This window comes from Pongo pygmaeus, chromosome 5 (genome assembly GCF_028885625.2).
Source record: "Pongo pygmaeus isolate AG05252 chromosome 5, NHGRI_mPonPyg2-v2.0_pri, whole genome shotgun sequence".
NCBI lineage: Eukaryota > Metazoa > Chordata > Mammalia > Primates > Hominidae > Pongo > Pongo pygmaeus.
Genome location: NC_072378.2, coordinates 125,485,494 through 125,498,728, shown reverse-complemented (window position 1 = coordinate 125,498,728; position 13,235 = coordinate 125,485,494). Strand labels below are relative to the sequence as shown.

The 13,235-nt window shown below is 41.6% G+C and overlaps 1 protein-coding gene across 5 annotated transcripts in view; it reads left to right on the top strand.

Annotated features, from left to right (window-relative positions):
* Positions 1-9,873, top strand: part of HDDC2 (HD domain containing 2) — a 28,103-nt gene extending 18,230 nt beyond the window's left edge. For 3 of the 5 annotated variants that reach the window (XM_054492455.2, XM_063666550.1, XM_063666552.1), the window contains 2 exons: positions 8,515-8,653; positions 9,704-9,873. In XM_054492455.2, coding sequence (XP_054348430.2) covers positions 8,515-8,653; positions 9,704-9,843 — 279 coding nt within the window. In that variant the 3' untranslated portion in view covers positions 9,844-9,873. Of the gene's footprint in view, positions 1-8,514; positions 8,654-9,511 lie in introns of all 5 variants that reach the window. The other 2 variants (XM_054492457.2, XM_063666551.1) reach the window with 1 other exon arrangement.
* Positions 9,874-13,235: the final 3,362 nt, after the last annotated feature.

Below are 13,235 nucleotides of genomic sequence, written 5' to 3'. Positions count from 1 at the left end.
AATATCCTTAGGTATTTAGCATGAATTTTCAATATATACTTTGAAATTTTTTTTTAATTTAATTTTAAGATTTTCTTGAGGTATAGTTTTCCTTTTGCTTTGCTTTGCTTTTTTCTGGGACTCTTCTGCATCTGTATGTTGGTTCTTCTTTGCCTGTCTTCACTATTTGTCACCTTATCTCAAACTCCTTACATCATCTTCATTTCTGTTCAGCTTTTAAACTTTCCATTTCTATTTCTCTTAAGGCATTATTTATCATAGTTAATTACCCTTGTGTTCCTTGTGTACCCTTGTGTTCCTTATTGCTTAGTTTCTAAAACAACCTTTTATCTTACATTTCACTGTTTTTTGTTGTTCTTCTATGTCTTGTATCATTTTCTTTTCTTTTCTTTTTATACTTTAAGTTCTGGGATACACGTGCAGAACATGCAGCTTTGTTACCTAGGTATACATGTGGCATGGTGGTTTGCTGCACCCATCAACCCGTCATCTACATTAGGTATTTCTACTAATGCTATCCCTCCCCTTGCCCCCCACCCCCTGACAGGCCCCAGTGTGTGATGTTCCCCTCCCTGTGCCCATATGTTCTCATTGTTCCACTCCCACTTATGAGTGAGAACATGTGGTGGTTGGTTTTCTGTTCCTGTGTTAGTTTGCTGAGAATGATGGTTTCCAGCTTCATCCATGTCCCTGCAAAGGACATGAACTCATTCTTCTTTATGTGTTCATAGTATTCCATGGTGTATATGTACCACATTTTCTTTTTCCAGTCTAACATTGATGGGCATTTGGGTTGGTTCCAAGTCTTTGCTATTGTGAATAGTGCCCCATTAAACATACGTGTGCATGTGTCTTTATAGCAGAATGATTTATAATCCTTTGGGTGTATACCCTGTAATGGGATTGCTGGGTCAAATGGTATTTCTAGTTCTAGATCCTTGAGGAATCGTCACATTGTCTTCCACAATGGTTGAACTAATTTGCACTCCCACCAACAGTGTAGAAGCATTCCTATTTCTCCACATCCTCTCCAGCATCTGTTGTTTCCTGACTTTTTAATGATTGCCATTCTAACTGGCGTGAGATGGTATCTCATTGTGGTTTTCATTTGCATTTCTCTAATGACCAGTGATAATGAGCTTTTTTTCATATGTTTGTTGGTCACATAAATGTCTTCTTTTGAAAAGTGTCTGTTCATATCCTTTGCCCACTTTTTGATGGGGTTATTTGTTTTTTTCTTGTAAATTTGTTTAAGTTCCTGGTAGATTCTGGATATTAGCCCTTTGTCAGATGGATAGATTGCAGAAATTTTCTCCCATTCTGTAGGTTGCCTGTTCACTCTGATGATAGTTTCTTTTGCTGTGCAGAAGCTCTTTAGTTTAATTAGATCCCATTTGTCAATTTTGGCTTTTGTTGCAATTGCTTTTGGTGTTTTAGTCATGAAGTCTTTGCCTATGCCTATGTCCTGAATGGTATTGCCTAGGTTTCCTTCTAGGGTTTTTATGGTTTTAGGTCTTACGTTTAAATCTTTAATCCATCTTGAGTTAATTTTTGTGTAAGGTGTAAGGAAAGGGTCCAGTTTCAGTTTTCTGCATATGACTAGACAGTTTTCCCATTTATTAAATAGGGAATCCTTTCCCCATTTCTTGTTTTTGTCAGGTTTGTCAAAGATCAGATGGTTGTAAGTGCGTGTGTTGTTATTTCTGAGGCCTGTGTTCTCTTCCATTGGTCTATATATCTGTTTTGGTACCAGTACCATGCTGTTTTGGTTACTATAGAATTGTAGTATAGTTTGAAGTCAGGTAGTGTGATGCCTCCAGTTTTGTTCTTTTTGCTTAGGATTGTGTTGGCTATGTGGGCTCTTTTTTGGTTCCATATGAAATTTAAAGTAGTTTTTTTCTAATTCTGTGGAGAAAGTCAATGGTAGCTTAATAGGAATAGCATTGAATATATAAATTACTTTGGGCAGTATGGCCATTTTCATGATACTGATTCTTCCTATCCATGAGCATGGAATGTTTTTCCATTTGTTTGTGTCCTCTTATTTCCTTGAGCAGTGGTTTGTAGTTCTCCTTGAAGAGGTCCTTCACATTCCTTGTAAGTTGTATTCCTAGGTATTTTATTCTCTTTCTAGCAATTGTGAATGAGAGTTTGCTCATGATTTGGCTTTCTGTTTGTCTATTATTGGTGTATAGGAATGCTTGTGATTTTTGCACATTGATTTTGTATCCTGAGACTTTGCTGAAGTTGCTTATCACCTTAAGGAGTTTTGGGGCTGAGACAATGGGGTTTTCTAAATATACAATCATGACATCTGCAAACAGAGGTAATTTGACTTCCTCTCTTCCTATTTGAATACTCTTTATTTCTTTCTCTTGCCTGATTGCCCTGGCCAGAACTTCCAATAATATGTTGAATAGGAGTGGTGAGAGAGGGCATCCTTGTCTTGTGCCGATTTTCAAAGGGAATGATTCCAGCTTTTGCCCATTCAGTATGATATTGGCTGTGGGTTTGTCATAAATAGCTCTTATTATTTTGAGATGTGTTTCATCAGTACGTAGTTTATTGAGCATCTTTAGCATGAAGAGGTGTTGAATTTTATCAAAGGCCTTTTCTGTATCTGTTGAGATAATCATGTGATTTTTGTCATTGGTTCTGTTTATGTGATGGATTATGTTTATTGATTTGCGTATGTTGAACCAGCCTTGCATCCCAAAGATGAAGCCTATATTTAGGATAGTTAGCTCTTCTTGTTGCATTCATCCCTTTACCATTATGTAATGCCCTTCTTTGTCTTTTTTCTATATTTGTTGGTTTGAAGTCTGTTTTATCAAGAGACTAGGATTGCAACCCTGCTGTTTTTTGCTTGCCATTTGCTTGGTAAATCTTCCTCCATCCCTTTATTTTGAGCCTATGTGTGTCTTTGCACGTAAGATGGGTCTCCTGAATACAGCACACTAATGGGTCTTGACTCTTTATCCAATTTGCCAGTCTGTGCCTCTTAATTGGGGCATTTAGCCCATTTACATTTAAGGTTAGTATTGTTATGTGTGAATTTGATCCTGTCATTATGATGCTAGCTGGTCATTTTGCCCATTAGTTGATGCAGTTTCTTTATAGTGTCGATGGTCTTTACATTTTGGTTTGTTTTCACAGTGGCTGGTACTGGTTTTTCCTTTCCATATTTAGTGCTTCCTTCAGGAGCTCTTGTAAGGCAAGCCTGGTGGTGACAGAATCCCTCAGCATTTGCTTCTATGTAAAGGATTTTATTTCTCCTTCACTTATGAAGCTTAGTTTGGCTGGTTATGAAATTCTGAGTTGAAAATCTTTTCTTTTTCCGTTTTTGTTTTTTTTTTTTTTTTGAGATGGAGTCTTGCTGTTATTGGCCTGGATTGGAGTGCAATGGCACACTCTCGGCTCACTGCAACCTCCACCTCCCGGGTTCCAGCAATTCTCCTGCCTCGGCCTCCCGAGTAGCTGAGATTATAGGCACCTGCCACCATGCCTGCCTAATTTTTGTATTTTTAGTAGAGACAGGGTTTCACCATGTTGGCCAGGCTGGTCTCAAACTCCTGACCTCAGATGATCTGCCCTCCTGGGTCTCCCAAAGTGCTAGGATTACAGGCATGAGCCACCGTGCCCGGCCCTTCTTTAAAGAATGTTGAGTATTGGCCCCCACTCTCTTCTGGCTTGTAGGATTTCTGCAGAGAGATCGACTGTTAGTCTGATGGGCTTCCCTTTGTGGGTAACCCGACCTTTCTGTCTGGTTGCCCTTAACATTTTTTCCTCTATTTCTACCTTGGTGAATCTGCTGATTATGTGTCTTGGGGTTGCTCTTCTTGAGGAGTATTTTTGTGGTGTTCTCTGTATTTCCTGAATTTGAATGTTGGCCTATCTTGCTAGGTTGGGGAAGTTCTCCTGGATAATATCCTGAAGTGTGTTTACCAACTTGGTTCCATTCTCCCCGTCACTTTATGGTACGCCAATGAAATATTTGGTCTTTTCACATAGTCCCATATTTCTTGGAGGCTTTGTTCGTTCTTTTTCATTCTTTTTTCTCTAATCTTGTCTTCACGCTTTATTTCATTAAATTGATCTTCAATCTCTGATATGCTTTCTTCCCCCTGATTGATTTGGCTACTGATACTTGTGTATGCTTCATGAAGTTCTCATGCTGTGTTTTTCAACTCCATCAGGTCATTTTTGCTCTTTTCTAAACTGTTTATTCTAGTTAGCAATTTCTCTAACCTCTTATCAAGATTCTTAGCTTCCTTGCATTGGGTTAGAACATGCTCCTTTAGCTCAGAGGAGTTTGCTGTTACCCACCTTCTGAATCCTACTTCTGTCAATTTGTCAAACTCATTCTCCCTCCAGTTTTGTTCCCTTGCTGGTGATGAATTGTGATTCTTTGTAGGAGAAGGGGCATTCTGTTTTTTTGAATTTTCAGCCTTTTTGCGCTGTTTTTTCCTCATCTTTGTGGATTTATCTACCTTTGGTCTTTGCTGTTGGTGACCTTTGGATGGAGTTTTTGTGTGGTTGTCCTTTCTGTTGATGTTGATGCTATTGCTTTCTGTTTCTTAGTTTTCCTTCTAACAGTCAGGCCCCTCTTCTGCAGGTCTGCTGGCGTTTGCTGGGGTTCCACTCCAGACCCTGTTTGCCTGAGTATCACCAGCAGAGGCTGCAGAACAGCAAAGATTGCTGCCTGTTCCTTCCTCTAGAAGCTTCATCCCAGAGGGGCACCCCCTAGATGCTAGCCGGAGCTCTCCTGTATGAGGTGTCTGTTGACCCCTGCTGGGAGGTGTCTCCCAGTCAGGAAGCATGGAGGTCAGGGAGAGAGTCTGTCCCTTAGCAGATCTTGAGCACTGTGCTAGGAGATCTGCTGCTGTCTTCAGAGCCGGCAGGCAGGATCATTTAAGTCTACTGAAGCTGCACCCACAGCCGCCCCTTCCCTCAGGTGCTCTGTCCCAAGGAGATGGGAGTTTTATCTATAAGCCCCTGACTAGGGCTATGGCCTTTCTTTCAGAGATGCTCTGCCCAGAGAGGAGGAATTTGGGAGGTAGTCTTGCTACGGTGGCTTTGCAGTGATGCGGTGGGCTCTGCCCAGTTGGAACTTCCAGCAGCTTTGTTTACACTCAAGCCTCAGAAATGGCAGACACCCCTCCCCCTACCAAGCTCAAGTGTCCCAGGTTGACTTCACACTGCTGTGCCGGCAGCGAGAATTTCAAGCCAGTGGATCTTAGTTTGCTGGGCTCTGTGGAGGTGGGATCCACTGATCAAGACCACTTGGATCCCTGGCTTCAGCCCCCTTTCTAGGGGAGTGAACAATTGTGTCTTGCTGGTATTCCAGGTGCCACTGGGGTATGAAAAAAAAACTCCTGTAGCTAGTTCAGTGTCTGCCCAAACAGCTGCCCAGTTTTGTGCTTGAAACCTAGGGCCCTTGTGGTGTAGGCACTCCAGGGAATCCCCTGGTCTGTGAGTTGCAAAGACTTTGGGAAAAGCGCAGTATTTGGGCCGGAATGCACCCTTCCTCACCGCACAGTCCCTCATGACTTCCATTGGCTAGGAGAGGGAGTTCCCTGACCCCTTGTGCTTCCTGGGTGAGGCGACGCCTCATCCTGCTTTGGCTCACCCTCCATGGGCTATACCCACTGTCTAACCAGTCCCAATGAGATGAATCGGGTACCCCAGTTGGAAATGCAGAAATCACCCACCTTCTGCCTTGGTCTTGCTGGGAGCTGCAGACCAGAGCTGTTCCTATTCGGCCATCTTGCCCGGGAATCTCATCTTGTATCTTTTTTTAATGTCTTTTATCTCTTTTTGAAATATAGATTCGAGTTCTCTTTTTAAAATGTAATTATCTTTTTGATATGTCTTTTTGAACAAATTGCCTGTGAGATGTTATTTTGCTTCTTATTCTTTTTATCTTATGGGATAGCTGTATAGGATCTGACCTTTGTGCTTTTCTGTTGCTTATTTTGATTGTCAATTAGTTTTACTGAACTTTGAAAGGAAATTTGGTTCAAATTGCTCTTTTTCTTTTTTTTTATTTTTATTTTTAAATTGACAAAAATTGTTTATGGCTCACAACATGATATTTTGAAATATATAAATGTTGTGGAATGGCTAATCAAGCTAATTAACATATGCATTACCTCACATACTATATTTTGTGGTGAGAACAAGTTGCATTTTTAACTTCACAGAGCTGCTTCTGCTTTTGTTGTTGTTGTTGTGTTTTTTTAAATGTAGCATTAAAAAAAATATGGTGGCTTGCTTTTAGAGATGTCCTCCTGGCTTCGTTCCCCTTCACCATTTTTATCTGGGTCTTTTCTTCATCTGTGTTATCTGTATCCCACTCAATTTTTATTTTCTTCCCAGCAGTTTCTCCTCATGTGGGCCCTCTCCTGGAAAGGAGCCCCAGCAGGTCAGATTGGAAAATTCACTAGGGCTGGGCTGTCTTTGATGTAAGCTCCTTGTGCTCATCCACGATTGGAGTGGGCAAGATCCCTCCCAGTGTCAACTACTGTTCTTAAAATGTGAGATTTCTAGAGAATACCTATTGGCCCTTTTGAGATTCTCCTATTCTCAGGTCCATCAGACATTAATCCTCTCTTACTCCCATGCTGATGGCATGCAGGGCTTATGGCTGGAGGTGGTTTGTCTCTACTTGCACATATTTCGACTTGATGGGAATGTCATGTCCCCCAGTTTTTGTTTGGGTTTTGCCGTTTCTTTGCTGTGTCAGGTTTTGTCCATTTCTTCTTTTTTTCTCACTATTTTATCATGAACCTAGTTACTCAAACCAGAAACTAGGCAGTCATTTTCAGTTTTCCTTCTCATTTACTTTTATATTTTAGTTCACTTCTTTATCCTTAATATTTCTTAAATCCTACCACTTCTTTCCATTTTCACTGCTACTGTCTTAGACCAGATTCCTGTAATGTCTCTGCTAGTGCTACAAAGTCTTAGAATCTGATTTCTCTGCTTCCAATCTAGATATTATCCACCTGTAGTTAGAGTGACCTTTCTGAAATGCAGATCTGAACCTAACTCTTCCTGACATTAGGAGCTACTTGCAATAATTTCTCCAAATGCCATGCATTCTTCTCACCCCTAGAGTTCTGTCTGTAGTATTATTTTGTGTGCTTTGCCTTTTTATTGGAGAATGCCTGTATCATTATATTTTGAGGGAAAATTTCAATAATTTATATTTCTTTTAAAAGAAATCTGTAAGTTCATGAGAACTTGTAATAAGATGTATTGTATTTCCTAATGGTCTTTAAATATTTTTCTCACTTTCAATAGAAAAAAAAATTTCTAGACTGCTATGCTTGGAGTATTCCATTTCCTTTTGTGAAATCATGAACTTGAATTTATTAAACATAAATATATAACTGTGAATGTGAATAAGCAAATAAAATGAAATTATTTTTAAGTGCCTTTGAGATAAAGCAAAGTGTATTTGGTTCCATATTTAAATGATTCCCCCATACAGTTCTCAGCTTTATCAAATCCAAGTAGCTGCCTTTATAAGAATAAGCATGTAATAAAAACTAAGAAACCTTTAATTGATTCATATCACATCACCCTGCCAAGAAACCATGACAGGTTTATTATCTGAACACATCTGGGGTAGAATTACAGACAAGAACTTGGCAGGGAAACCAGTTGGGAGCACTTTGGTCTTAATAGGAGAATGTATCTATATAGTATTAATTGGGACTTGTGGTTGGGTGGCATGCATCATTCTATAAGAAGCAGACCTCCTGGAGCTTCTTGTTCAAAGTCTGCACTGCAGAGGGAGGGACTAGTGGGAAGGGAAAGGTGAAAAAACTGCTCCCCCCACCACATTCACCACCTCCGACCTGCAACACATGCACACACCAGTGCATGTAAAATCCTCAGATCTTGGCTCTATCCTCAATAGTCTTAACCCAAAAGGACTTAATTAAATCTACCCTATGTGGAAAGTAAGCACAGAGATTCCCAGGTAAAGTGGTAACCAAAAGTAAATGATAAAGCTAGAAATTCACTTACAAATGACAAGGAAACCTGACATGAAATGGAGAGGGAAATACAAGTTTGAGAGGCATAAGATGAAATATCAGCTTGATGTTAAAAATATCTAAGGTAGATATTTTTACTTAGATAGATTAGGTAGATTAGGTAAATATACTTAGGTAGATTAAAGAACAATGGTCTTAAAATGAAGACACGGTATTAAACAGGAAGAAAAGATCTTGAAAGTACCTAAGATGAACATAACGAGATTTCCATGGCTTCTGGTAGAATACTTAGAATGGAGAGCACATCTTTCTTGTATAGAGTCCTGGTGTTAGGCTGTGAAATTACAGGAGAAGTGTCTCTGATGGGTTTCTAAACAGTAGAGAAATGGGGCCGATACAGAACGTACTTGCAGCTGTCACTCTGATTTCGGGTACCAGAGTCAGAATTTTCCTGGGATACCCTATTATGCAGCGCTAATCATGCTGCTTTAATTGTCCCTTTACTTAGGAGTATGAGACCCAATCTAGTGCAGAAGCCAAATTTGTGAAGCAGCTAGACCAATGTGAGATGATTCTTCAAGCATCTGAATATGAAGACCTTGAACACAAACCTGGGAGACTGCAAGACTTCTATGATTCCACAGCAGGTACTCAACACCATTTTCAACAAGAGTCCATTTTAGTTTGGCTTACTCAGTGTAGTGACCAATGTTAACATTAGGGAAACCCACTGTTGGTACCCTTATCTGACCCTTTCATGTGGAGCATCTAAAAAGAAAGGGAAGGAAACATTCGGGTAAGAGGCTGAGGATAGGAAAAAAATGGAATAGAGTTTAATGTGGAATGAACAGTAAGCAACAGCAGGCACAGGCAAGAAAAGACTGTAAGAGAAGAGATGTTGGGTTGAACAGTCCCCCATGCTAGCCGTCATGGACATACAATAGCTTAGAGCTTGGTTGCTACCAAAGCAGAAATCTGGGGAGGTCTGAGGAGCAGGAATGACAGCACAGATCAGCCAATTGAAGTGTAGAGGTGTTTACAAGAGAGACACCTGCATCCTTGTTTACATCGTGAGCCAGCCTAGCCCCTCTGATCTTCCTCCTTGTCTTTTCATATATAGGTGCTTCGTTCTCCTTACTTAATTGCAGGTTTGGAATGGGCAGAGATTGTCTTCAGCTTTCTGGGCTCTCACACCTGAGTTTTCCCATAGTTCCTGGTAGAGGCACTCAGGAGCCTGGTGAAGTTTCCCCTAGCTCTGCCTAATTGATGATTCCTTGCCTGAGTCTCATCCTTATTCTCAGTTGCACCTGGGGTGACAGAGCGTAAATGCCAAGTGGTCCCCTTCGGCCCCTTCCTAGGACCTGGAATCTCTTTCTGCTTTGGAATGAAGTGTGGGTCAGATCGTAGACTAGAGCCCCCAGTGAACCCTGGGATCAAGCTGGGGAAATGAATATACTCTCTTGTCAATATGGGAATGTATTTTACCCTGCTCTTTTGCTTTGCAGGAAAATTCAATCACCCTGAGATAGTCCAGCTTGTTTCTGAACTTGAGGCAGAAAGAAATGCTAACATAGCTGCAGCTGCCAGTGAGCCACACTCCTGAGACACTCTCTAAATTGCTGCACTCCTGTAACAAACATTATTTTTCCATTTCATTGTATTGTGTTTTGCCATTGTTGGTCTGTTGATTTCCCTAGATGTGAGTCTGTTTGTTTTCAATTGTCTGGACTTCAGCAAGAAATGTGATACAACTTGGGCACTAAAAGAAGCCACAGAACAGGAAGCGGTCATGAAAATGCCATGGATGAAGACTGGAGGCGGCAGTGCCTGTTTATGAACTAAATAAATAAATATTAAACACCTAAAATATTGGAATATTTATTGGAGATTTAAAATCATCTTATTCTGACTTAATTACCGATATCCCCAAAGGCCAGATTCATTGAATAATAGAAAATTTCATTATGATTGCTTTTAAGAACAGATTCTTCAGCTGATTTAGTGATAAGAATCCAGAAAAGAAAATGTACTAGTAATGTATTCTCTCCCCAGATGAAATTGCTGCCTTATTCAGATTTACTCTCTTGAGCCAGATTTTGAATTTCACTGCAGACTGCTTCAGACTTCTAATCATAGGCTTGTAAACCTACTAATAGGCTCTGCCCCCTTCCCAATACTTTTTGTCATTTAGAGATATAAACCGGGGCATATAAAAATGCAACTTGTATTCCTTTGTATATTTTTCCCTGTCTGACTTATAAATCTTGAGACCTTTATTGTAAAAGCATGTATCATCAGGTGAGAAATATAAATAGGAACTGAGGTCATTGAGCCTTAGGTGGGGAATATATCAACCCGATTTCTTCCTCTCTTCTCCCTTTTATAGGATAAATAATCCACCCTGTCTGCCTTTACATTGAGTAGTGCAAAAAAGAATACAATTTCTGCAAACCTGCCCAGTGTTTTGGTGTGGAGCAATGTTGCTTGTCCCTTTAATTCAAATGTCACTTTCCATTTGAAGGCCTTTGAGGCTGGCATGGTGAAAATTCTAGGCAGCGTTTCTTTGGAAACTCTTTGCGGTATCCATGGATACCCAATCTTCAGGAAGCAAGGTGCATGATCTTTTCAGAAGCAACACACATATGTATGTGTATTTGCTCTGTATCAAAAAGAAGAAAGAGGGTAAAGTCCATTACTGGATATATGGTTAGTAGGAAAACAACTCCATCTATTAGGATTGTGGAGTTTTTCCCTTGGCATGAAAACATACACACAAAATAACCCCAGATAAAGTTCAGGTATTTATAACCAGAGGTGTTCTGTGGCCCCGCAGTTTTATTTTCAATGTTTTGTCTACCATAATTTTCATAAATAGCTAACAAAACAGTTCACAGAGACTTTGGAAACTTCTACTGGGTTAAACTTTATAACTAGTCACTTAACCATTATCCCAGTTCATCATCTACCTACGAAATGGGAGTTTTCAATTAGTCCTAAACCTTCCTTCCTGAGGAAATACATCTTTTAAAGAAAGAAAGAAAAAATATAATAGTGTTATAAATAAAACATTTGATAAGAAAATAACAAAATGAAGATAAACAAAATAACAGCTCCTGAGCTTGCCAGCAATGTCTATAAATATTTGAGCATTATTACTTAAAAATGTTTTTCCTTAGAAGATACCTGCCATTTGCCTAGAATTTGTCTTCTGAATGACAACCCTATAATTACAATGCAGAGTAAATAATTATTCATGGTTTGAACTCAAGAAAAAAGAATTATTTGTTACTGTTTGTCAGATTCTAGGCCAAACTGAGGTCCAAAGGGAGTCGGTGGGCTGGTGGCAGGTAGCTGGAAAAACTTGAGGAATTGTAGGCAGTTTTGACATGGCCTTATTCTCCCTCTGGGCGTGAGCCATATGTACAGCATCAGCAGGGTAGTTAAACCTTTTACAGACAATAATGGATCCCAGCCAAGCACAGGCTCATGTGAATGGTCACCTAATGTGCCTCACGTGGCATGGTTACATAATGTGTAGAGTTGTGTGCCTGTGTTCCAAACCCACTGAGTCATGCTGTGCCAGAAGGCTGCCTCAGCCTACTCCTGACTAAAATGCAGCCATATCCCTTACACTCCATCCCCTAGGCTGAGGGGAGTCTTTCAGGTAGGGATACGTGCCCATAGGGTGGAGCCCTGAATCCATAACCCACAACAACAATACAGAGAGCAACAGCTCATTACCAGGATCCCAGCTACGCTACTTAGGACTGTTAGGGCCCAGCGTAGGCCACAGCCCAGAGATGCCCACCATCTCTGCAGGGGTTGTCAGTAAGGCTCTCAACCACCTTAATCTCCCATGAGACCTCTTACAGGGCTGCTCTTATGTTCTGCCAATTGTCAGGGATAAAGGTACAACATTGTGTTCCTAAAAGGGCACAGGTGCCTCCTTGTGCAGCAGGTTACTATGTCTAAGGCCATTCAGTTTGCAACACCACCTTTCTCATCTGATCAGCCTCATCCATTAACAGGAGGAGGGCCACTTGGGTGTAATTCAGAGCCCGAGTGGTGTGCTCTGCAAGAGCAGTAACTTGTGCTTCTACAGTTGTGACACCCGCCCCAGGGATAGTCACTGTCAAGGGGTAGAACCACTGAGGGGCTCGTTGCACTCACAAAAAATGAGAGTGTAGTGCCTTCCAGTTATGCAGTGTCTGGGCAATGTGGAGAGAACAGTGGCAGGTACATAAGGCCACCCCCAGGTCCAACATTTCGTCCAGTTCACTGGTAGGTAAGGCCACCCTGTGTCCCCACAGACCCATAAACTCCCAGGGGGCGCAAAGTCCCTTGGGGCCCAACCTTGGTGAGGCTGCTTGTTCCAGCATACCTTCGGTATGGTGACATGTTATGTTTACACGGGCTGTGATGGGTACCTATCCCACAGTGGTGTTACCCCAATGTTGCTCTATGCTCTGCGACACCTGGGCTGGGGGTACTACATGCTCCCCCACTAGCCAGCCCCAGCCATCATAAATGCTATAGGCCAGCCAGATGATGGGAGCACCATGGACCTTGCAGCGTCCTTTGTCCAAAGCTTGCTGCGTTGCATTCCAGATGTCAACCATGGGACCCCAAGTCTCCAGCCATGTCCAGTTCTCTGTAGACACTGAATGTATATGCCAAAGCAAGTCACCTGCAGCTGCTGCTGGAAGGGCAGTGCAGACCCAAAAGTTGGAAACATTGGTCACCTCAGCATAGGTGTGGGCGCAGTTTACAATGCAGTTGGAGCATGTTACCCTATGGCCAAAATGACAGAGCAGGCACAGCTACTAACAGAGGTGAATCACGTCCCTCAGGCAAAATACAGGCTAGCTTTTCATCCATGGATAACAATGCAGCTGCCAAGAGCTTCTGCCCTGGGCGATGGTACCACACCTTTTCAGCTCCCCATGGTTCCTATGGGTCCGGTCTCTATGCCAAAGTCAAGGGGGAGCTCATAATAGGCCACACAGACAGTACTTATGTCCCCCAGAGGAGCGTTTCTTCCCTAGCTGTTGCCCTAAGAACAATCAACCAAGGGTGACATGTATTGAATGCCCAAGGAGTGACATGCAAGTCATACTGTAGGCCTTCCCCACAGGGAGCTACAATGGCCAACCACCAGCAGTGGGGAGCCTGGAGGGTCCATGGCCACAGCCAGGTTTTCTGTTCCCCTGCCTTCAGGGGCATTGGGGC